Below are 22652 nucleotides of genomic sequence, written 5' to 3' on the forward strand. Positions count from 1 at the left end.
AGAGACTTCCTTGGTCAGTTTTCATGGAATATTTGTGTGTTACTGTGCATGAAGTGCTGGGTTTTCAACAGTGATTGATGAATAGCATCAGTTGAGCCATATTTTTACCAGCCTGTTGAATTTTTAAGATCTCCTCAGAGTGCAGTCCTTTAGCTGCCTTGATTTGGATAAACCAAAGTCCATAATTTTGTGATCTAAAACAATTTTGTTAGCCGGCAGCCTTTTCATTTAAACTTACTGCTGAAAGTGAAAGCAAGGACAGGGTTGTCAGTTCTCTTGCAGAGAAACTGTTTCACCCTGATTTTTGTGCTTTGCTGAACTAGTTTAGGAGCAGCTAAGGAAGTGCTTCAATTATCCTGACAGAATATTTCTCCAAGACTGGATGGTGTTTTGTCCCTTTGCTTATTTCCCTACTGAGGAAATATTAAGCTAAGTTTTCAGGTATTCTGCATATGTTGAACATGCCCCAGGGGATGTGACAACTAAGTAACTTGTCACCTTTTGTGCCTCTAATAGTAAGTGTTTGTAGGTTAAGAACTGACTTTCCTATGGATCTAGAGGAGTGTTAAATCTACTTTGATGTGAGCTGGGAATAAGCAGGCTTCAGGGTTTGATATTTTCTGACAGAGTTCTGTCATCTACTGTAAGAGCAAGTTCAGCCCTGCAGTAGCAACTCAAGTGAAGGATGCGAAAGATTTTTTTTTTTTTTAAACCTAAGAGTTACTAATAGTAAAACTGTGTTTTCATCAGCTGTGTGTTTATATGTGTGCATTTACCATATATTGTGCTGTCTTGATTCTTAGAAAGATAGCTTTGAAACATTTCTGTGCTGATTTATAATGCACATAGCTCTGCAAGTTGCAAGGCAGTAGAGAACTGGGCCGCACCGTGTCTGATAGTTCTTTTACAGTGACTGTGCACTAGAGAGCTTTTAAGTGTGCAGCAGAACTTGTGCTCACAGGCACCACATTTAGGCTGCTCTCCACACGGAGGTGCGGAGGGCAAGTGGGTAATAATAGGTGCTGAAAGATTGCCATCTACAAGCATAAACTTACTTCTGTGGGGCTCTGCGAGGGGGAGGGGACTCAATTTGTGTAGCGTGGCTCTGCAGGAAAAAAAAATACAAGAAAAATCTGGAAATCCCAATTTCTAGACATATTTTTACATTACCAGTTTCAAAAATGTATTAGCATCTCTTCTTTTCCTCTTGATTAATTTCTGGAAACAGGTTAAAATAATTCTGATTTATGAGAACCTTAGCAGAGTAATATAATTCACTTTGTAATTCCTGAACATTCAAAATAATGTTAAGTTACAGGATAATTTGAAAATGCAATACTCAAATCTCATTCATTCACTATGTCTTGGTGATATCTGCATGAAAAACTCAGAGCTGTTTTAAGATGCTGTATGAGGAGGGCAGTGCTAATGAGCTAAGAATTCAAAATTTTGTTTGAATATTTTTTAAGAGGTGAATTCAACTTCTGGCTGCGTAAACGTCAAAAGAAGGCCCAACTGATGTAAACATTGAGTGACAAAAAGTGTAATGCTGTTGCGAGGTATGGCGTACTAACCAGAAAGTATGTTTGCTCTCTAGTGTTGATCCCTCAGTTGTAAACATATCAGACGAAATGGCCAAAACTGCACAGTGGAAGGCTCTTGCCATGAGTACTGAGAATGCCAAAGTAACCAGAGCTAACCTGAGGTAGCTATAATTACTCACATGTTTTTCTAACTACAGTTTTATGTTTACCAAATGATTGTTGTGCTCATTTTTCTTGAAGTGAGTCTCAAAATGAGTGTACATGCTTGGTAAACTTGTATTGATGTTTTACTTTCAAGGGCCTTTCATCTGAACTTTGTTTTTTGCTTTATCATGCAGGGAATTCTTATTAAATATGTTATTAGAATGATAAAGTTATTATTTATTTGTTTAATACAATTGCATGCTACTCTGATAGGCATAAGAGTTTCTAAAAACTTTACTAGAATAAACATAAGCATGGGAGCTCTTTGATCCTGAATATTAGAAATGCCAGTGGGTGTAAAAGGTAAGTTTCATTGGTGCTTTATGCATCCCTAAGGATCTGCCTCTTGGTCTGTGTGCATGTGTGGGATTTTTTTGTTTTTGTTTTGTTCTCTGCCCCTTTTCCTCCCCGCTGCCCGCAGCTTATTTTTAAACCCTAAAAAAAATAAACCTGGTCTAAATATCTTCCCTGGAAATGAAAATATTTGCATGAAATATTGGACAAGTTATGAGCTGTTGCTGCTATGAAATTTTCCTGCAGCTGGTCAGCCTTTTTCTCAGAAAAATTTCATTCAGTGAATCATCTTGGGATTCTGCCTTAGTCCCTGTCTGGCCGAATCTATCAAGGGAAGCAAAACAAATCTTGATCATACAAATACATAAGGTCCCCTGCTTCAAGATACGTATTTTGCAGGGGCTGTGGTCTGTTGCAATAGGCCAGCTAATCGTGAGTTGGCAGTGTTTTCATGAGGGGAGAAGAGAATCGACCTGGTTGTCCAGGGAAATGAGGCTTAGCCTCCTCTGTAGCTGCATAATCTTTTGGGTTGGTACCTTTCAGTTAACCTGTTAGAGGAGGACGTTTTCAAGAGAAAGTTGTCCAGCTTTGTGTAAATTTTAACCTCAATGGAAAAGAAGTGGGAGTGAGGGGCCTTGGTGGAAGCAGTGGTAGTGCCTGGCTGCTCAGCACTTCCATACTGCCTGTTTGTTCAGCATGTGCCACACTCCAAACGAGGCATGGAAATGTGCTTTATTTTGCCCAGAAAGTGAGTAAACAAGAGCAAAGCGGGGGATGTGAAGAGGACTCGAAGTGTTGTAACAGAGCTGAAGGGAACAATTCATACACGCTCTAGTGAAACTCTCCGGTTGAATCCCTTGTGAACTTGTCTCACAGAGAGATTGATAGTAGAGGCTTATTTTAGTAGAGTAATTGCTTATTTATTCTCTTTCATGTTAGTCTGAGAAGCCTGTTGCAGAATTTGTGGAGGCTTTCTGTTCGGTATCTGATAGTTCTGGGTGTATGAGGTTTCAAGAGATACAGACCTATGCTTTCCTTTCTAGATGAACTCAAACTTTTAGATTTGTGTTTAGAAGTATGTGAAACTGCATCTTGCACTTTCATGTTCTTTGAGTTGATAAAGATACTATATAGAACTATATACAGCACAAACACATTAGATTTCTGACCTGTTTGTCATATTTTTGTGATCCTCTGGTAAAAAAAGGTGTCACCAGTGCTCAATAAAAAGTATTTTCCAGTAATTTTCTTTGTTTCAGTTATCTTCAGTTGTCTTCTGTTTAACAATCTTCATTTGTTAGTGTGGACGTGTGTGTGCTGCCTGCAGGAAGATTCCATAGTCACTGCTAGTCTCAGATTCATGTATTTCAAATAAGATGCTTGAAGCAAACAGTGTTTTCTGGAGCTCCAGATACCACATTGCATGAGTTGACATTACTCCTTAATAGTCTTAACCACTTTAATATTTCGTTGCCAAAATATACCAGGGTGTTTTTCTTAACATGCCTTTCTAACACTCTTTTATCCTTAAAGAACAGCTCCACAGACATGTCTTCTAACATGCCTGAGAAGCCACTTATCACTTAGCAATTTCTCTTCTCCTTTTCTGTCTCTACCTTGGAACATTTCTGTCTCTGCTTGCATAAGTCTCTGAATATCTGTATCCCTAAGCAAGCCATTTTTGAGGGGTTCCAGACAGCCCTTTGTCTTTAGGGCCTTCCCATTGAATGGAACGTTATCCAGATTTCCAGCTGTTGTCTCCTGTTGCTGCAAAAGTGGTTCCTGATTTTTATAAGACCAAAATGCTTTCCCAGTCTTTTATTATGAACAAAAATTCTCCCTTCACAATAATAAATTATTATTGTTATATACTTGTATTTGCAAATTAGTATCCTTACATAAATAGTTTGCATGTTGACTATTAAGTATAAAATGTTTTAAAATAAGCCTTTAAAGCGAACCAAACCTTAAATGTTCATCTTTGTTTTCAACAGCTCTGAGAAGCCAGAAAGTGTGAAAATAAACATGGAAGATGCACCAGTTATGAAATATGTGGATGCTGAAACATCTTTATAGAACTGAACCAAGGGGAATTTTGTGTATTTGTGTGCGTGTACATGTGTGTATATATATATATCACTGTAGGATATCATACCATTGAAGTGTGATTTCCAAGGTTAAGGAGTAACATATATTTAATTCTGCCATTGTTTAGGGCACTGTAGATATGCTTGCATAATGAGAAGATTTTCCTACAAATAAGATGAGTGGTAATCACACTTCAGATATTTATTTTATTGGAAATTTTATTTTCATTTTTAAATAGGAAGTTTGTAATGAATGCTTATTCTTTTCAATAATCATTATGTGCATAAATCAGCTTTTGCTGATGATTGCTGGTCCACGTTGCTTAGAATTTTGCAATACCTCTGTGTTTATAATGTGTGTTACAGAAGTTTATTTTCCATGCAGTTACTGCGTGTTTTTTGCAGGGTAAGCACGTTTTTTGTGGTTTCGTAGAACGAATATTAATGTGCTGTTAACATGAACTACTGTGTTTTATGTCTCCACTACATGCCATTTTTTTGATTCTGTCACTCATATACAAAAGTGGCCTAGAGCTCCAAGTCAGGTGACTAATCCTTAGAATATATACAAGTATGCTGATGTTCTGATACTTTTTAAGTCGACCCTTGATTTTAAATATCCTGTTCTGTTACTTTTTTTTTTTTTAATCCACTATTGATTGCTCCCCTCTGCCCCAAATTATCACCCAGTAGTAGTATGGTTGCAGTAATCATAGTTAAAGCCCCAAGTCAGTATTTGCTATTCTGGAAACTACAGGCTTAAAAAACATGAATTGAGAAATTTGACTTAAAGACAGAAATTCTGTATATAGGAATTTATACATACTTACTACACTAGTAGTCTTGAATTCTTTCCTTCTTGTTTTTATTTATATTTTCCACTGGCTTTAAAAGTTTGATTTGCTCAGCTGTAAGTCTGAAACTTTGGAGTATTTCATTTCCTCAAAATACCTTTCTTGCTTAATTCATTTTTAAGCTTACTGTGTGTATTTGATTAAATGAGCAGTAGTTGGTTATAATTCTGTAATAGGTTTATGACCAGTATTGTTTTATGACTTACAAATTGCTTTGTGGTATTTGTGTTTACAGTTCTGATCCTCTCCATTGTAAAGGGCATATATGATAGCACACAACCTATTTTTAAGCATTCTATTTATTTTAATTAACATAAATTTTTATCATGTAAGACAAATGGAAAAAAATAAATATTGATTTATTAAAATAACTAGGGTTTTTGGGGGCTCACAATTTTTTTTTAATGAGTGTTCAGTCAGTGCGTTTGTTACACTTTCAAGTTCTAATGTTTAGCATTCTAATATTTGGAAAAATTATGCTTTTATGTAAAAAATCAAAATCTTGATCACTTAATCAGCAATGGAAATTGCAGTGGTTTTTTTTTTTGCCTTACATTGTAGTATTTTTAGCTCTAATTTTGAAATGGTCTCTACGTTCTAAACTGCTACCAGTCCTTTCTGGCTTTAACTATTATCCATGCTCACTTTAAAATGCTGTTACATTGATTTTACTTTCAGCGCTGTTAGGCTGATTTTACTGTCAGCGAAATGGAGTGTTTTACCGTGGGCAACAGGGTAAAATTCTCATAATCTTCAAAAGGAGCAGCTTTTGGAGGAGGGCAGAGTTCATCTGAGAATTCCTCCTAAGGTGGAATTTTGGTGCTCTTCAGATAAGTGTCATTTGGAGAGGAGTTAATTATATATTACAAATAAAGAAATGAACGGGAATATATGAAAATATTAGAAGTAGGATTTAAGTTACATGGACTGTTACCATTCCCTTCGAAAACATAATGGAAGTAAGTGAGGTCTAATGACCAATTTGAGTAATCTGTGCATGAGCAGTGTAGCTGTTTCTTTATTCTTGGGTATTAGTATAGCTTATGCCTTATCTTGAATATGTGCTTTTGCATAAAATATCAATTTTTTTCACTAGTTAAATTGAGATTTTAACTGAGATTTCATTGCAGTGAAACTATGACAGATGGTTTCCTCAAACCTTCTGAACGATTTCAAAAAAAATTTTTTTTAAAAAATAGTACACCTCTGCAGCATCGCATCCGCAGTCAGTGTGGACTGCTAAGTAGCTTTTGCTGAATCCAAGGACAAAATTACTGTTTCTAGCAGTTAACACAGCAATACCTGTAATGCCAGCAATATCTATAATGCTTTCATAGCAGCCTTCCTATCAATATACTTTATACTGCCCTACAACCCTACAAGCAATTTTTGAAGACCCAAGCAGTTGTCACACACGTCACAGTTTTTAAACTCTCTAATGCCAGAAATAAAGGTTCTCTGATGCTGCACACTGGCGTCCACTGCTGAAATACAAAATTTGGGATAATATTTTAGGAATTGTTTTTTCTAGTAAAGTTTTTAAGAAGACAAAAAATATACCCCTAAATCTAATCACAGTATTTCTTTAATTGTGTGCATAGTTTAATTGGTGCTAGAAATACCATGACTTGCAAAGCAATTTACAGTGTCACTCAATTTTGTTACTTTTGGTTAGTCACATATTAAATTGCACATTTTTTTTTTCTTTTTCCATGTGAATAAAATAACTCTTTGAATTAAGTGCATAAAATCCCAGTGTTATTCTATGGTGAAGTAATTTGCTGCTCATCTGACTCCTTTTCTGCTTTAAAACCATAATAGTAAAGTAAAATAGCTAAGGATGTAGCTTACTGTATGTAGATGAACATTTGCCTTAATGGGTGCAGAAAAGCAGTGATAATTACTGTGCTTTGATTTTTAACACAGGGGTCAAGCCCTAAAAAATAATAATAATAAAAAAAGCCAATATATATTTCCCTTCAAACAGCTGGAAATAAACAGCCCTGCACTTTCCATATAGATGCCTTGGTTTTCTAGAATGGAGCTTGTTGCTACTGTGTCTGGCTTCAGAGCCACCTCAGGAAGTTGTGTTGTTTTGTTTTTCCTTTTTTCCCCTCCAATATTTTCCTCTCTACTCTTTTTTTTTTCTTTTTCCTCTTTCCTCTTTCCATTTTTGCTTTTCTCTCTTTCTTCCTTTCCTCTGTTCTTTTTTCCTTTTTTTTCTTTCTATTTATTTATAAAGATGAATGTTTACATAAAATGTAGGTCTTGATTTTGACCACTCCATTTAGGTTATTTTTGAAAATGCTTCATTTAAAAGGAGGCAGTCTCCTGTTTAAATTGCATTTTACAAAACTCATTCTTAGTATTTTTCATGTGTATTACAAGGCAATTTTTTTCATCCTGTTTACATGTGCCCAAGTTAATTATATTTTCTTCCTAGTTTAAATTTGCAACTGTATTGTAATGTCTTGTATGATTATTTAGTGAAATGATCCAAATTGCCAAGTTTTATGATGATAATCTTGCTAAGGTAGTGCCCTAGTAGTTTTTCCAAATAGGCATGTTGGCCATTTTCTTCTATGTTTAATCAAAGTTCTGTAATTTTTCACTTGCTTCCCCTTCATCTGTCTCTATACATTAGTTTACTAATTAGCTCTGTGCCCTTTGCAAAGGCAGGTTCAACATACTGTAAAGTGTATATTTAATGAACAGATGTGCTGTAAGGAAACCTGCACAATTTTAAAGGGTTGTCTTGTACATATGTTCTATAAATCATGAGGTAAATGGTTCATGATTTTCAGCTCACAAATGTAGTCTGTTAGAAGAGCATCATGCAATGATTTTAGTGGTTTTTTTTTTTTTTGGCTTCATATGATTAGTAGTGTTCTAATTACTCATATAGGTTAAATTCACTATGAAGTACAGTGAAAATATGTGAAATATTTTGTTTATACCAAAAGTAATTTATTTTACAGCAAACTAAACTAGAGGCACACAGCTTTGAGTCAATGTAAAAGCAGTGCTATAAATAAAAAGCAAATTTTCTTAGTAATTTTAAATTGATTTTTATTTTGTATTTTTTAGTGAAATCAAACTTTAGAAAATTTTTAGTTGTCATTGAAATTAATCTGAAGACACTTTCATATTGAATTTAGTATCTTGGAATAATGAGTTAATTTGGAGTAATCGAGACTTTTCTAAGTAATGTTTTATTGGCAAGAGAAGACACCTTATTTGTAGGGTTTTATTTTCTGTTGTTGCTGATGCGCTTCTGTGCAAATGTGTCTTCCAGGGCTCAGCCCCGTTCGCTGAACCGCAATTCGGATTTTAATACTGACCCTTTGAAAGGTGATGCCGTGTTGCATGTTTTGAAATTTTTATGGCTGTTTTTCTAATTATCATGATGCTTTCTTACTTTGATTTCCCCCTCTGGAATAATGTTTTAATCGACTTTGCATTCTGTTACAATGTCCAGTTTATACAGAAAACGCCAATCTCGGACTTGTCTTTAATGTGAAAGATCCAGCCTTTTGTTAAGTGTTTTAATTACCGGCGGCGGAAACCGTTCTCTCTTGTCATGTTTCCGGCAGCCGGTACAAGTAATAAAGCCGCCCGCCCGCCGGGGCGGGCTCTTCTCCCCGCGCCTTCACCTGTGCTTTCTGTGCGCGCTGCGCGTGCGCGCGGCGCGGGGCCATGGCAACGCCTGCGGCGGTAGCGGTCGCTAGGGCGCCGCGGAGCACCGGGTCTGGTGATTGGTCGGCCAGCCGGCGGCTCCCCAAGAAGGGGCGAGGCGATTGGCCGCGGCGCCGCCGCAGTCGGGCGCGCTGCGGGGAGGTGGCGGCGCGGGGGCTTCGCGGCGGCGCCGTGAGTGGGGCGAGGGGGGCGGGAGCTGCAGCCGAGCTGCAGCCGGGCTGCAGCGGAGCCGGCGGGAGACAGCGGAAACGCTGCGGGCCTCACACTGCGGAAGAAGGGGTAAAAGGAGCGATTTTGTGCCAGCACACGGGTTGGTGTAAAACACATGGGAAAATTAAGTGCCTGGGGGGAGAGAGACCCTTTGCAAACGACAGGGAATCTCTGTACTTGGAGTCCAGCGTGCGCTGGGTGCCCTCTGCCTGCACGGGTGGCATCTCAGACCTCCGTCCGACCAACAGCCGATAGAAAATGTCTCCTAAAATAAGAATTACGGGGGCCTGTTCGCTCCCACGTTCCCTCTAGCGCCGTCCTCCTGTGCCTCAGCCAGCTGCTCCCCCTGCTCAGAGACATTAGGCAGCCCGTCACCATCTCCAGTCATCCCAATGCACTTCCCTAAAAGGGTCTGGCCGGGCGGAGGAAAAAGATTTCCTAGAACTACTTAAGTGTCGTTGCCTTGTTACAGATCTTCTCTGTAAATCTCGGAAATGCTCCTTCTCTGCATGCATGCGAGCTGCAGTTTATCAGGGTGGACTCGAGCCGGGTCTGCAGCCATAAGTTATGAGCTGGGAAAGGAGCCCAGGGCCTCGAACGGCTCCTCTGCAGGCATGTGAGCCTGGCCTGCCCATTTATGGCTCCACGGGAACTGGGAAAGCAGAGGGAAAACATGCACACAAAAAAAGTGGTTTGAATGTTTTGCTTTGCTGGGGGCATAGGAACCACTCTCTGGATCCTCCCTGTGGTTAAACAAGTAAAAACTGAGAAGTAGGTATATGTGCATAGCGTGGCAAATGTACAGGTTTCCATGTTGATGCAAATCCCGTGAGAAATACCCTTCAGCCGATGCCTGTGTGATTCATGGGTTCAGACTCTCCTCGTCACGGGCTGTGCAGCAGTGACCTTCTGGCTGCCTCGCTCTCTGGGAGCTGTGGAGGAAGCCGTCCCAAGTTCACTTCGATTTCAGCTAACTGCACAAGTAGTAAATTTCGAGAGCTTTCCATTGCCTTTGATGCTTCATTTGACATTGTTTTTTGAAATGCCTTTTTTTTTTTTTCTGTTTTGGCAATAATATATTGATAATTGCTCTTTTAGGGAGAGATTTTTCATCTGATCTCACATCCAGCATATAGTACTAGATACTTTCCTGTCTGACGACAGCATCAAACTCTTATTAAAGCCAAAGTATCTGCTGTCTCTTTATCCAGCTTGCGCCACTTATGCTTCTGTGTGTTAGATAGCGGAGCTCAGCCACTGGTGTAATTAAGAAAAGAATTCATGATAAATAAGACATTTGGCTTACAAAGCTGTTCATATCTATTATCTGTATCTAGTAGTTACTGATAGTAAAAATAATAAAGCATGCCAGATTTTTATTTTCTGTTTAAGACCATTTTTAATTATTATAGTTACGGAGGTAGATTAGCCTCCAGTGCCTCTTTGGGCTTGTTTTCACTTTTTGAAACCTTGTTTCGGAGGAGGAATGGAGGCTGTCAGGTTTCATAGGAAAGTCTTGGTAAGGAGACATCAACGGAACATCCAAACTCTACATTTTAGTGAGGAATGAAACAAAGGGAGGAATGTGTTTTCCTTAAATCCAGAGTGCTCTAACAATACACAGCTCTGTGCAGTTCTCTGGGAAGATTCCTCTGCTCCAGCCCGCTCCGGATGGACGAGACCTTTTCTCCCCTTGGAGCAGGTTCTGCATCAGTATGATTTCTCTAGTGGTGGCCAGAGCTTCCTCTTCTTCTTCCTTTTTGTCCTCCTCCTCTTCTTCGTCTTCGTCCTCTTATTTATTTCTGTGACTTTCTGTCCCTTTCTCCCTTCCTGTGATGCAGTGTTTGCAGTGCGGCTGTTGCGCGCTTTGGAAGCCGCCAGCCCGGAGCTTCTGTGGAAAGTCAGCGCATGCATGGGAGGCAGATGGACACACGGAAAGTCTATGGGCAGTGGAACAAAGAGGCAATAGAGGGGGAGGCTCTGCTCTTGCAGTGCTCCTGTTTCACAAACAGCTCTGCTCTTCTACTGACCTAAGCAGGACACACCTCCCGTTCGATAAGAAAAGCTCGGGTGTTTTTTGGGCACAGCTTTCAGCTGAAATCCAGGAGATCCAGATTCTAAACTCTACTGGAAATTTCTGTGGCTCTCTGGTAGTTTGCATAATGTATGCGCCACATTTGTTCTTCTACCTTTCTACCTGTTTTTCTATCTTCTTTACTTAGATGATAAAAAGCAATTATCTTCTCTGCTGCCTGGGCAACACATTGCACGAGCCAACCCTGGTGTCATCATGTAAGCACTGCTGTCACGTAAATGGTCATCCCACGGTAGGAAGTAATTGTAACAATATGCTGCAAGAGGAGCAATGCCAATGCAGATGAAGAGCAATAGCAAGACAGCTGATGTAATTTATCCCCACTAAAAATGTTTTTGGAAATGAGGGTTTCTGTATGTAGGGTTAATTACTTTGCTTGCTAATATGTGGAATTCTAAAGGATTCTAGGCATTTATTGCCTAGAGTTTTGTGCTGACCAGATAGCAGATCCATGTTTTTCTTCTTGAAGTAATTCCAGTTGTTTCTGTAAGCGTTTGCTGCTTTTTGTCAAAGCCATAAAATTCTATTGCTCTATTTTTCAGGAAATGCTTTTTTTAGCCCCATGACAATGATGGTGGTCTACAATGCCTGATCAGGACAAAAAGTTGAAGAGCACAGAAAAAGCATCAGACAGAAAAGCTCATGAGACATTTGCTAGGTACAGTATATGACGTTCTACTTTGTTTGGACTTCAGCAGTAATCCGTGTGGTATTTGCACTAGCTGCCAAAGCTGAATACTTTAAATGGAAATGCAGTGTAAACATGACGACTGTTACTCTGGTCACAAAGTTTATTTACACCTTTGTTGATTTAAGGCATTCTGGAGAAGCTATAAATTCTTCTCTACACAGAGTGGTGACACTAGGCCATATCAGAGAACTTTATTTTTTCTCATTAGCCATGTAGCTTGTTGATCTCTCTCTCTTTTTTTTTTTTTTTTTAAACCAAAAATTCTTTTATGTAACTATTAATGTATGTACTCATGCTGCTATGTTTTGTCCTAGGGATTATTCTGATCTTAAAAAGCTTCGGGGTCTCTTAAATGTTCAATCAAGCAAACAACAGGTATTTTTTTCACTAACCTCTATTAAACATGGTGTACAGTTGTATAATTTTAAATAATGGTGACTATGCTCTGCTGCAAACAGTTATGACATTGTATTCTGTTACAATTAATTACATCTGTTAGTAAAATCTTGTGCAGAGGATGTGGCATCTTTTGTTTTTTGGCAGACTTCGAGTAGTGGGACAAATCCCATTCAGGAAGAATGAAAGAATGAAGCTGAATAACCTCTTAACCTCACCTGCTGTAATTTCTGTTTAATGGGAAAAGATTGCTTTGTTATGTCAATATCTCTGGAAGGCTTTATAGAGATATTATTGCACATAGTCAAGTGGTCTAACAGCTTTATCTTCATCTGCACTCTTTACACAATACCAGGAGAAAGTAGTCTCGGAGATTTATTAGTTACAACACGATGAAGCGCAATAAAAAATATGAAAGCACAAACTGGCATTTTCACTGTAAACACTTCATCTTAGGAGAGTGACGCTACAGCTCAAGATTCTCAGCGGGTGGATACCAGTGTAGGAGGCTTCTTAGGATCATAGTAAAATCTTCTCCACCTCAATGCACTTAGTGGTGCCTGTGTTTCTCATTCAAAGGAAAAGAAAAGCAAGAGATTGTAAGAGACATCGGTTCTTTGAATGCCAAACAGTTTCTGCCTTTCCGTTCTATAGAAAAATCATGAAAAAATGACTTGAGGAATCCTCCATAGGGTAAAGGAGTTACTCGTTTGACTTCCTGGCTGGAAGCATGGAATTGCTTCTGAGTATAAAACTGAAACACCCGAGTTTTCCAATTTAAGTAAAATACAAAGGCTGTGCAATTGTAAAAGCGAAGGTGATAAGAAGTGATGACAAAAAGAACTGAACTTTGTTTTGAGCTTTGTTATTATGAATTCTAAAAGACAGTATCTTGACGCTTTATGTAACTTGATGTACAGCATTATTTTACATTGGTTCTCCGGTGCTTCATTTTCATATTGTGATATTTATGTGTGTGTGTGCGTATATATAAATATACACGTGTATATAACACAGACATACATATAATACAAATATACATGTATATTTTATAATGGCAATTATAGATCCAAAATTTAATGCTATCTGTGATTCAAGTCAGAACTTGGAAAAACGTATAATTTTGCTTGTTAATGTTCTCATAGAACTGTTAAAATACAGCGATTGCCTTATAAATACTCCCTTTTCTCTTTAGTTTCCAGCTGTTAATTTTGGAAGTGATCAAGGCAGCATGACAAAATCTCAGCAGTGTCTCATCAACAGCAATGGGCAGAAAAACCATAGTCAGTCGCAAGGAACCATTGAATCTGCTGAACTTGAAAAATTCAGGTAAAAAAACAAAAGCTCTCATGGTGACACCCTATTGTATGTCAACATCTTAGTATACCTTAGGCTTGTTGAGGTGTTAAAAGCATTTGTAATCTGTACTTTTATCTGTTACTTGTACTTCCATCTTAACCCACTCTCCAAAATATGAATTATATACTTTCAGCTTTCTAAACCTAACACCTAACTATATATTCTTGCTTCTGTAAGTGTCAGTCATGTGTTCCCATGGAATCAGGATTTATTATATTTGATTTAAATAAAGTAGTAATGTCTTTATTTGCAAAGTCCGAACTATTACCTAGACTCATCTATTGTAATGGTCCCCAATTATGCATGAGAAAAGATTGTTCTTCCATACTGTTCATATTTGGAATTTTGAAATTGTCTTATTGCATTGCAGCTGCTCATATGGCATATATTCTTTTTTCTTGCTAGTACTAAGTTTTGGTAATCTAAAATGATCTTGTTGCAAGACAACTACTAATAAAACTGTTTTTTTAAAACTTTTTTTCGTTAGCATGAGCTACAAGAATGAGAGAAATTTTAGCAAACATCCCAAGCATCAACTCTTTCAAGAGATTTTTACAAGTTTAGTTAAGAACAGGCTTACCTGCAGGTAAGGATACTGCATACATTTATATTTAAGGAAGAGGGGTTACTCTTCCTTGAGTTAAGCAAAGAACCTGTATGCATGGGTAAGATCTGGCATGTATGTTTGAAAAGTAGCCTTTTGTGTGGAAACTACTCGCTTTGTGTATCTGGGTAATCTTTGTTTAAGCCTTATAAACAATCTCTTGTATTCAGTACTGAAGACTGAACACTTGATTGGTAGGAGGAAGAATTAGTTATATTTGACTAAAGCTGGATGACCAAAATTCTAACATCTCCTATATTTCCCATGATTGTCTGTCCAAATCTGGTAACTATAGTTTGTGTTTTTTTTTTTTTAATTTAATTTCATTCCTATTTTATTTATTTTTGTTCTTATTTTTTTGGACTACTGCCTATATATAAAAAGACTAGCGCAATTCGGATGAGCTTATGTTGCTGTTCATTTTTATTTGTACATGTGCATGTAACAAAAAGAAAAGAAAAAACATTTCTAATGTTGTTCTCATAATATTTGATGGAGCAAAAAAGTAAGTGCAAGGCCTTTAAGAAAATTGGCCCCTTTTGATGCCTTTCCTTTCTGGAAAAGAAAAGTCTTTTTCAGAGTTTGATTAATATATGCCACTGAAGTGTGTTATTTTTCATCAAGACGAATCTTTTGAAAATTTGGAAACTCTTTTTTTGCAAGTGAATTTCATCATCTCAATTCTACTAGAGGTGTATCAGTGCTTCCACTTCATTTAAGTATAAAAATTTAAGAATAACTTATGTTGTCTCTTTCCAAGCTGTGTTTACATGTTATGACACGTGTTTTGATGATGATATAATAAAACCAGCCTCCTTTATTATAAATGAAAGCACCCAGATAAGATTAATGAGACAAACATATATTAATAGATCTGTAAAGCCCATAACAGAAGTGCAGTTACAAAGGTGATTTAGTTGCCCTTTGTAAACCTATTACTACAGCGGTGATGTTATCCTCTCTCTGGAACTACGGCCATGGCATTTTCTCAGAGCTGCCTTAGGAGCTGTCACCTGCATCTGCATTACATACTTTGCTGGCTCAACTATGTTTGGTAGGGGTGCAGAAAATTCACACCCACTTACTGACATCACTGTGTTGGCAGAAGGCCTGGTTGCAGCTAGTTCTATTGAGAATAAAGCTCTGCTCAGCTTGGGGTAAATTTGGAGAAGCAGTGCAGCTAACAGGCAGAAAAGCCTCCTGCTGGCATGTGCTGACTTACACTGGGGTCTCTAGTAGCAAATAACGTAAATGTGACTAGTGGCAGAGGCTCTCAAACATTAACTAGGCTCAAAGAATTACTTTCCTCACTTGAAAGTATTGCAGATGGATGGCTCCATTAAGGAAATGAGCTTTGGTCAAGAATCAAGATCCTTTGCAAAAATAACTTTACAGGATCCATGTTCAAAGTGAGGTGCAGATCATTTCCAGTCTCACCTACAACTTTTTCCTAGCGCATGGTTTGCCAGTATGTGGTTGCTGTCTGCTCTGCATGAAAGCAAAGTGCTTTTCTGAAGGGGCCAAGTATGGAAACACAGTAAAAAATATTACTTCTGGCAGAATATTGCATTAAAAGGGCTGCGATTTTGCTAGTATCTATTTGCACAACATTTATTTTTATCCAAATGTTTTTAGCCATTGGCGTCATTCCTAACTGCAAATGCTAACAAGGGAAGAGAACTGCCACGTCGCACAGACTTCTCCCCTTCTTTGGAAACTTGCCCAGATATAGATTCTCTCAAGTAAAGCAAAACCAAGAGGATTCCAATGTTAGGTTCCTTTCAAATGGGGAAAGGGGATATATACTTTCCAAAGACAATGTAGTTACTGATACATTCCTGGTATTATGCAGGACAACGGCCCTTTGATATTTTGTGCAAATCCAAATTGTGGTTTCTGCCAAGCTTTGTATGCAGGAACAATAAAAAAGGAAATTCCATGTGAAAGTATGATCCTATATAAAAACATTTAAACAAAATAAGTTATTCCAAAGACTAGTAATAGTCTGCAGAATAATAAGGCTAATAATAGACTAATATTATTACAGTAGTAACATATTTAAAAAAACAGGATAGATCATGCTCATTTAAAATTTTATTTCAAATCTAGCTATTCTTTCTCTGCAGCACTCATGTTTTTATTACATTTTTAAGAATGTAGAATTTGTGTACTGAAATTTGGCATATGCTTTTTCTGCTTCTACCCTTTGGGGCCTTAATGCTTGATTTATGCCAAGTTTCTGTCAAAGCATGATCAGATCTTTCCTGATTCATTTCTGGATCACTTCACTGATAGTGTTCATATAATGAAATCAATTTAATTAAATTTATTACCAAATCTGAATATAAAGAGGATTTAAAGTTGTATAGTATAAAATTCTGTATTATAGTATACTGTATAGCTAGTGTAGATTATTAATTTCTAGTTTATCAATCCCTAAATTGAAATAACTTGTGTAATGTGGTTTATTGTTTTTGATTTGTATGTTTGGATATTTCCACTGCAGGGAGTGGGTTAACCAAGCTCCATCCCTTCATTTTCTGCGAGTATTAATCTGCCTGAGATTACTAATAAGGGATCCATGCTATCGGGTCAGTATGTCAAAATATTGTTTCCTGCTTAGAGAAAATAATGCTAATAAGCAACATGCATATAATAATCTAGGGCCTTGTTTATAAAAATGTGTGCATTTTTACAGACACAAACTTAGTATATGTTTGCACCTATATTTCTTCATACGAGTGAGCTGCAAGCAAACAGATTCCAAGAGCAAACCTCTGCTGTTCTTTGATAATTCATTTAATTTCTGGTATTTACTATGTAGTATGCATCGCTGCTAAGCCTAGCAAAGAACCTGTGAGTCACTGTAACAGAGAGTTGATCATTGCCCTGGTTGCTAGATTGCTTTCTTGACTTGATTTGGCATTAACATATAAATTTCCTATAATATATTAATTGAAGAAAACTGAAAACTGCCCATTCTTCCTGGAAACCTTATACTTTGAATTACAACCTAATAATTTTGATTGTATTCTGGCTATTATATTTATTATTCGTAAGACTAGCTCTCAAACATCCATGAAGATATTTATCTTTATGAATTTCTTTCCCACGTACTCTGAAGTTTATATCACTGTTCCAATTTCCAAACTTTAAAATTTCAACCCTATGGTTTTATATGTGTAATAAAATTTATATAAGTAATTCTAAACTTGAAGGTGCTGAGCACTTCCAGAATCTATTGACTTTAGCTACTGTTTTTTTCAACTCTCATAACAAATAAGGCATTTATCTTCATATGTTCTCTCATTCTTGTTTTCTGTATTCTTAAGTTGTTTATATATTTATTTTCTTGTAGGAAATGCTCCACAGCTTGGGTGGTATTGAAAGTCTAGCTCAGGTAAAAGTCTTATTAGTACCTTGGCCCATTACATTGCACGTAAAAAGCAGTGGACATGCAGGCTTGCTTTATAGCGACGTGTGTTCTGTTTGCACTCGGGCAGGTAGTGTGTTTGTTTTTTCACCAGGGCCCAAAGCAACTGTTTGTGTAATCGAGCAGGGGTTAACCCATAGTTTTTAGTTAGGAGAGTTCAAAGATGCCCACTGAAGTGGCAAAAGGTTTAGGACAGGTCAAGGTTTGAGTCACTTGAAAGAAAGGGAACTGTAGCCTTTTGAAGGCAAGATGAGTGAAGTCACCTTGAGCTTCAGTGAATGACTTCTGAAGGAGGCAAAGTGCAGTGAAAGAGCTGCTTAACAGGCTGAGGTGTGGGAACTGCAACACCTTTGTGTTAAGCTCATTGTGTTATTGTTATTGCTATGTGTTAATATTGCTTTGCTCTTGTTGTCCATTTGACAGCAAGATTTAGCATCACTCAGATATGTTTGAGATTGACATTAAATATTGGTAGTTTTCCTTCCAGAAAAATAGAATTTACAAAAATAAATATATCCTTCTAGAATGTAATCATCGTTCATGGGTATCTATGGCATCACTGTTACTTCAGGGAACTAATAGTGTGCTATGAATTCTTTGGTCTGACAGTTGCTAGTCTAAAACATCTGTAGAGCTGCAAGTGTTAAAGATTGCTTCCTTCTAATGGATGTGGTTGCCATATGAATTGTTTGGTGTATTCTACTGCTATGGCATTAAATGTTTAATTGGACCTCTTGAGGGATTCCACAGCACGTAGTAGAGTGGCCTACTGAGGTTTTGGCAACATCTGCAAATGCCGTCCTCTGTAGCAGGAACCAAGTCATAGAAGTGATTATCATTTTTGCTGCATAGGTATTGCTGGCCTAGAGAATACAAAAAATATCACCAGTAATTCTAATGTTTTCTGAACTTTTGGAGAAGTTAATCTCTTTTTATCTTTCAAAGCGAGATAAAATAAAGTGCTAAGTGGATTTCTGGCACCCCGAAATTCGCTTTGAAAAATGTTAAGGCTGAGATTTTCAAAATTCCCTCAGAAATTTGAATAGTAGCAGCAAGTGTAGTGTGAATTGTTCATCTAAATTTTCTTGCCAAATCTGCAAATATCTCAGTTTAAGGTCCTTCATTAGACTATTAGATGCAATACAGAAAACATATTTTTGGCATCACAGTTTCATATGAAACCCATAACATATAAAAAAAATCTTCATTTTAAAGTATTTTCGGATGTTTTGATAGAAAATGCTGATAAAATTATAGTGGTGAACCTAGCCACCACTAAGTTTCAGGAATAACTGAGCAAACTGTACAGTATCATGAAGCAGATGCACCACCTACAGGCCATTTATGTGCAATAACAATTAGATTTATGATTTATTTTTTTTCTCTAATAGTATCCTTTTATTTTTTTCCTACCTATAGTGTATGGAAACAGTAGCAAATGGCTATCTTGAGTATGGAGAGCAGCAGCATAATGTGGACAAATTGGTAAACATGACATGTAAGTGTTATAGCTGTTATCTTACAAGTTCCCTCAGAACTTTGTAGCAAAGATTGTATGTGAGGCTTTAAAAATGTTGAAAACGCTTTAGAAGGTCAGAAGTAAGATATCACTAGATTCAGTGTAGACATGATCATGCAAGTATGAAGGTACCCAAAACTGCTGTTGGATAGCACATCCTGTTTTTGTAAGTACTAATGTCTCTTCCTAAAAAAATGTTACTTCCTTATATATTAAAATAACAGAGTAAAGTGAACAAGAGAGAACTTATCCTTATTTTTAATTTCATTATTTGATCAGCAAAATGAAAAATATTCACTGATGAAGACACAATTTATCTGATTTCTTATGTTCCATAGATATTTTTCAAAAGATTGCTGCTCTTAAAGATAAAAGAAAATGGGTTTTAGTGAGTGGAGCGCATAAAGTAAGTGCTTTATAAAATTGCTACTTATAACCTATTAGCTACTTTACTGAATTATTTATGCTTTCCAAATTTGATATGTCTGGGACTATATTCCTTACAATGTCAAACTTGCTGTTAAGTATGACAATGTCATTTTTGTGTTTTACTGGTGTGAATTACTATCATAGAATTATTTCATGTATGTGAGTTAAATTGGCCCGATGCCTGGTTATTGGTGTTTTGAGGTAATTGTCTTAAGCGTTTTGGCTAGACTTGCTCCTATAAAAACAGTAGTCGTGCTTACACTGTACTAAACTACATATTGCTATAATGTAAATTGGTAGGAAGTATCTTCTCTGATTATTCACTTCAACAGCTTGAGGTTACCGTGAATGTAAGGACACGCACTTGCCATATTTAAAGACTGATTTGTGGCCAAATTGAGAAACAGTTGAGATTGAAAACAATAGTGCTTGGTTATTCTACTATGTTGCAGTAAAAAATTAGCAATTGTGATCAGACAGTGTTTGAAGATATTATTTTAAAGAATGCAGACATTTCTGAGCACTACTGTATAATCTAAATCATTATTGGAATACATGCAGTGTTTAAAATCACACATAGTTTAAATATAAGCTGAAAATCAACTTTTAATTTGAAGGGCCCTTGATGTAAAGTTCTGAAGTGTTTCACACCAGGAGAGAATTTAAAATGGTACCTTAAGTTGAGCTTTAACAGTCATGAGAGATGCTAGCTGGAGTTTGAAAAGAGAGCCTTGCTTGTCCTAAGACTCAGTATATTCTGAGATTTTATATGTATGTTTAAGTGTACCTTAAGTATATATAATACTTTTAGTGTATTTTGCAAGGATTCGGTGTCTTTATTTTTTAAATACTGACTTTCCAATAAAAAAATGTTTTTGAATCATAACAGAAAAGCATATAGTTTACATTCATTTATCTTGTTCTTTGTTTTATTTCCCAGACTTTAGTACATTTGTTAGCTGCCAGAGACAGCAATGTGCTGTTGGGGGCCCTCCTTGCTCTAACAAGCTTGGCAGAAAGGTAAGTTCAATTTAACATGCTGTCATTCACAATAAACATTTTAATGTTATTTCTTGGTACACTGTTAAAACTGTTATTTATGAGGCAGACACTTATTTTCAAAATGAGGCCTTGTTCTGCAGAGACCTATGAAGCAGTAAAAATGAAAAGTTAAAAAGCCCTCACAAGCTACCAAGTACAGACTTAGGTCCTTACAGCAGCTTTCACACTCATGTGAAGAAGGCTGGAGTCGTAATCTCTTTGTAGTCCCTGCAGAGGCTTCTGTAATACTTTCTTACTTCTCTATGTATAAAGAATTTATGTCATGAACTGAATATGACAGTGCCTCAAAATAACGAGCAGGAAGTTTGGTGAGTGTAGTAAATAAGGAATGTATACAGCGACATACATATGTGTGTATCCTGTCTTCACTAACAGCTGCTTTAAATGTGCATTATATTATATAGTTCTGGTGTGGGGAAGAAAAGGAAAAGAAAGATACAACACTGTTAATTCTTAAAGGTTTTATAGAAGAATTGCTGCTTTTTCTACATTATATTTCTGTTTCCAGAATTTTAAAACAATTGTATCTTTTAAGTGAAAATTTTAAGTGAAAATCATAAAACTGAAGGAAATCCCTTTCATTCTATTTCTATTTTTTAAAAATATTTCAGGACATTTAAATTATGCCTATGTTTTTAACTTGTGTTTATTTTTTTCCAAATAATTTTATTTTATTTTTTACATCTCGATAGGACAAGAAAGTATTTGGAGTACATTAAGAATATTTGTGCAAATAATGTTTGATTATTAAAAAAAACTCATTTTCTTAATTTCTTAATTGCTAATATCAAACAAAGTAAATACGCTTGTGTCCTTACTTTTACACGCTTACTCTTCGATAATAGGAAAACTGGAAATTGTGGCAGTATCAGTTTTTGACTAAACATATTTTTGTGATTTTAAATTTCCTGTGCTCAATATGTTATTATTATTCAAGGCTCAAGAAAAAAATAATTGGTCAAAGTAATGCATAAGGAGGAAGGCTAAAGAGCAATGTGCTTTTTATTTATATGATTTAATTTGATATAAATGCCAGGAATAATCAATTTGTAGTCCAGAATGTAGGGAGAAGATAAGTGAGCTCATCATTGTTGAAAACTTGCTGGTGATACTACATGAATATGATTTACTTTCTAAAAGGTGAGATTTTGTATATAGATTAATTTAACTTAATTTATAAAAACTTTTTTATTTAGAGATATGATTATTTAGATGAAATAGATAACATGCAATTTTATTCAAGGTAAAGTTCTAAAACTCTGTGTTTTCAGTCCAATATTAACAGAGCAAAATCCTCTCTAGGAGGCTGTCTCCTGCCTTCCTGGTGTTGGCCTGCAGTTCAAATCAATGCTAAAGCTACCTCAGAGGGACAGCAGTTGCTTTTCTTGGTGCTTCCCGTCTTTGCTACTAGCAGAGCAGCTGGGTTAGCTGGCGGGTGTGTTGAACCCTGACAGATCCTGGATGCACAATGTAGAGTAAGAAGTCAGCAGATGCAGCTGCCTTAGTTTCTAGCAGAAGCCCCGTATCCCCATGCTCAGAAGGTCATAAAGGCTCCTTCAGTCCTGTCTGCATTTGTAAAAGAATCCAAAAACTCAGACTTGATGATATTTCATTTATCACATTTAAAATTTTAGAGAATATTTTTTTATTTCTTTGCTTATTAATTTTACATGTGACTAGAAATAAAGCAATTTAAAATGCCAAAAGATTGTATTTATCTTCTGCGTTTTAAATTATTTAGATTGCATTTAAAACTATAATGTTGTTTTAAAAACTGGGATTTGAAACTAGGAAAGAAGCTGGTGAATTCAACGCTAGCTAAGAATAGAAGTTCAGATGGTTTCATTTGCATGTGTTTTATCAAACAATACAGCTTTTTGCTCCAAGCGGAAGCCATAATTTCTCTAGTACCTCCACCCTAATAACAGGGAGTGGAGTTGATAACAATTTTGTATGAACTTTTTCTGCAATATCTTTACAAAAGGGACTGGATATAATATTCCATAATATTAATACCATACTGGAGAATAATCTAAATTGTTTGCACAGTTGCTATAATTACACAGATAGACTTTACAAGTTCATGCAGTGGTCCTGGTCACTACATGTTTGGCTGCATATGCTGACATTCATACTCAATAAAGAAGATACTTTCATCCCATGTGAAAATTCAGA

General features: G+C 36.6%; 2 protein-coding genes across 4 annotated transcripts in view; both read left to right on the forward strand.

Annotated features, from left to right (window-relative positions):
* Positions 1–4629, forward strand: part of SLC4A7 (solute carrier family 4 member 7) — a 79683-nt gene extending 75054 nt beyond the window's left edge. For all 3 annotated transcript variants that reach the window (XM_088521178.1, XM_088521176.1, XM_088521177.1), the window contains 2 exons: positions 1598–1705; positions 4037–4629. In XM_088521178.1, coding sequence (XP_088377304.1) covers positions 1598–1705; positions 4037–4118 — 190 coding nt within the window. In that variant the 3' untranslated portion in view covers positions 4119–4629. The remainder of the gene's footprint in view (positions 1–1597; positions 1706–4036) is intronic.
* A 6910-nt stretch (positions 4630–11539) lies between these two features.
* The window catches only part of NEK10 (NIMA related kinase 10), a 78673-nt gene continuing 67560 nt past the window's right edge, over positions 11540–22652 (forward strand). Inside the window, exons 1-10 of the mRNA XM_088521206.1 lie at positions 11540–11642; positions 11990–12050; positions 13267–13400; positions 13918–14016; positions 16541–16625; positions 17393–17434; positions 18887–18965; positions 19325–19392; positions 20356–20435; positions 21531–21617. Coding sequence (XP_088377332.1) covers positions 11569–11642; positions 11990–12050; positions 13267–13400; positions 13918–14016; positions 16541–16625; positions 17393–17434; positions 18887–18965; positions 19325–19392; positions 20356–20435; positions 21531–21617 — 809 coding nt within the window. The 5' untranslated portion in view covers positions 11540–11568. The remainder of the gene's footprint in view (positions 11643–11989; positions 12051–13266; positions 13401–13917; positions 14017–16540; positions 16626–17392; positions 17435–18886; positions 18966–19324; positions 19393–20355; positions 20436–21530; positions 21618–22652) is intronic.

Source organism: Tinamus guttatus, unplaced genomic scaffold, assembly GCF_059628265.1.
Source record: "Tinamus guttatus ecotype Peru unplaced genomic scaffold, ASM5962826v1 Tinamus_guttatus_pri_ptg000115l, whole genome shotgun sequence".
Classification (NCBI taxonomy): domain Eukaryota; kingdom Metazoa; phylum Chordata; class Aves; order Tinamiformes; family Tinamidae; genus Tinamus; species Tinamus guttatus.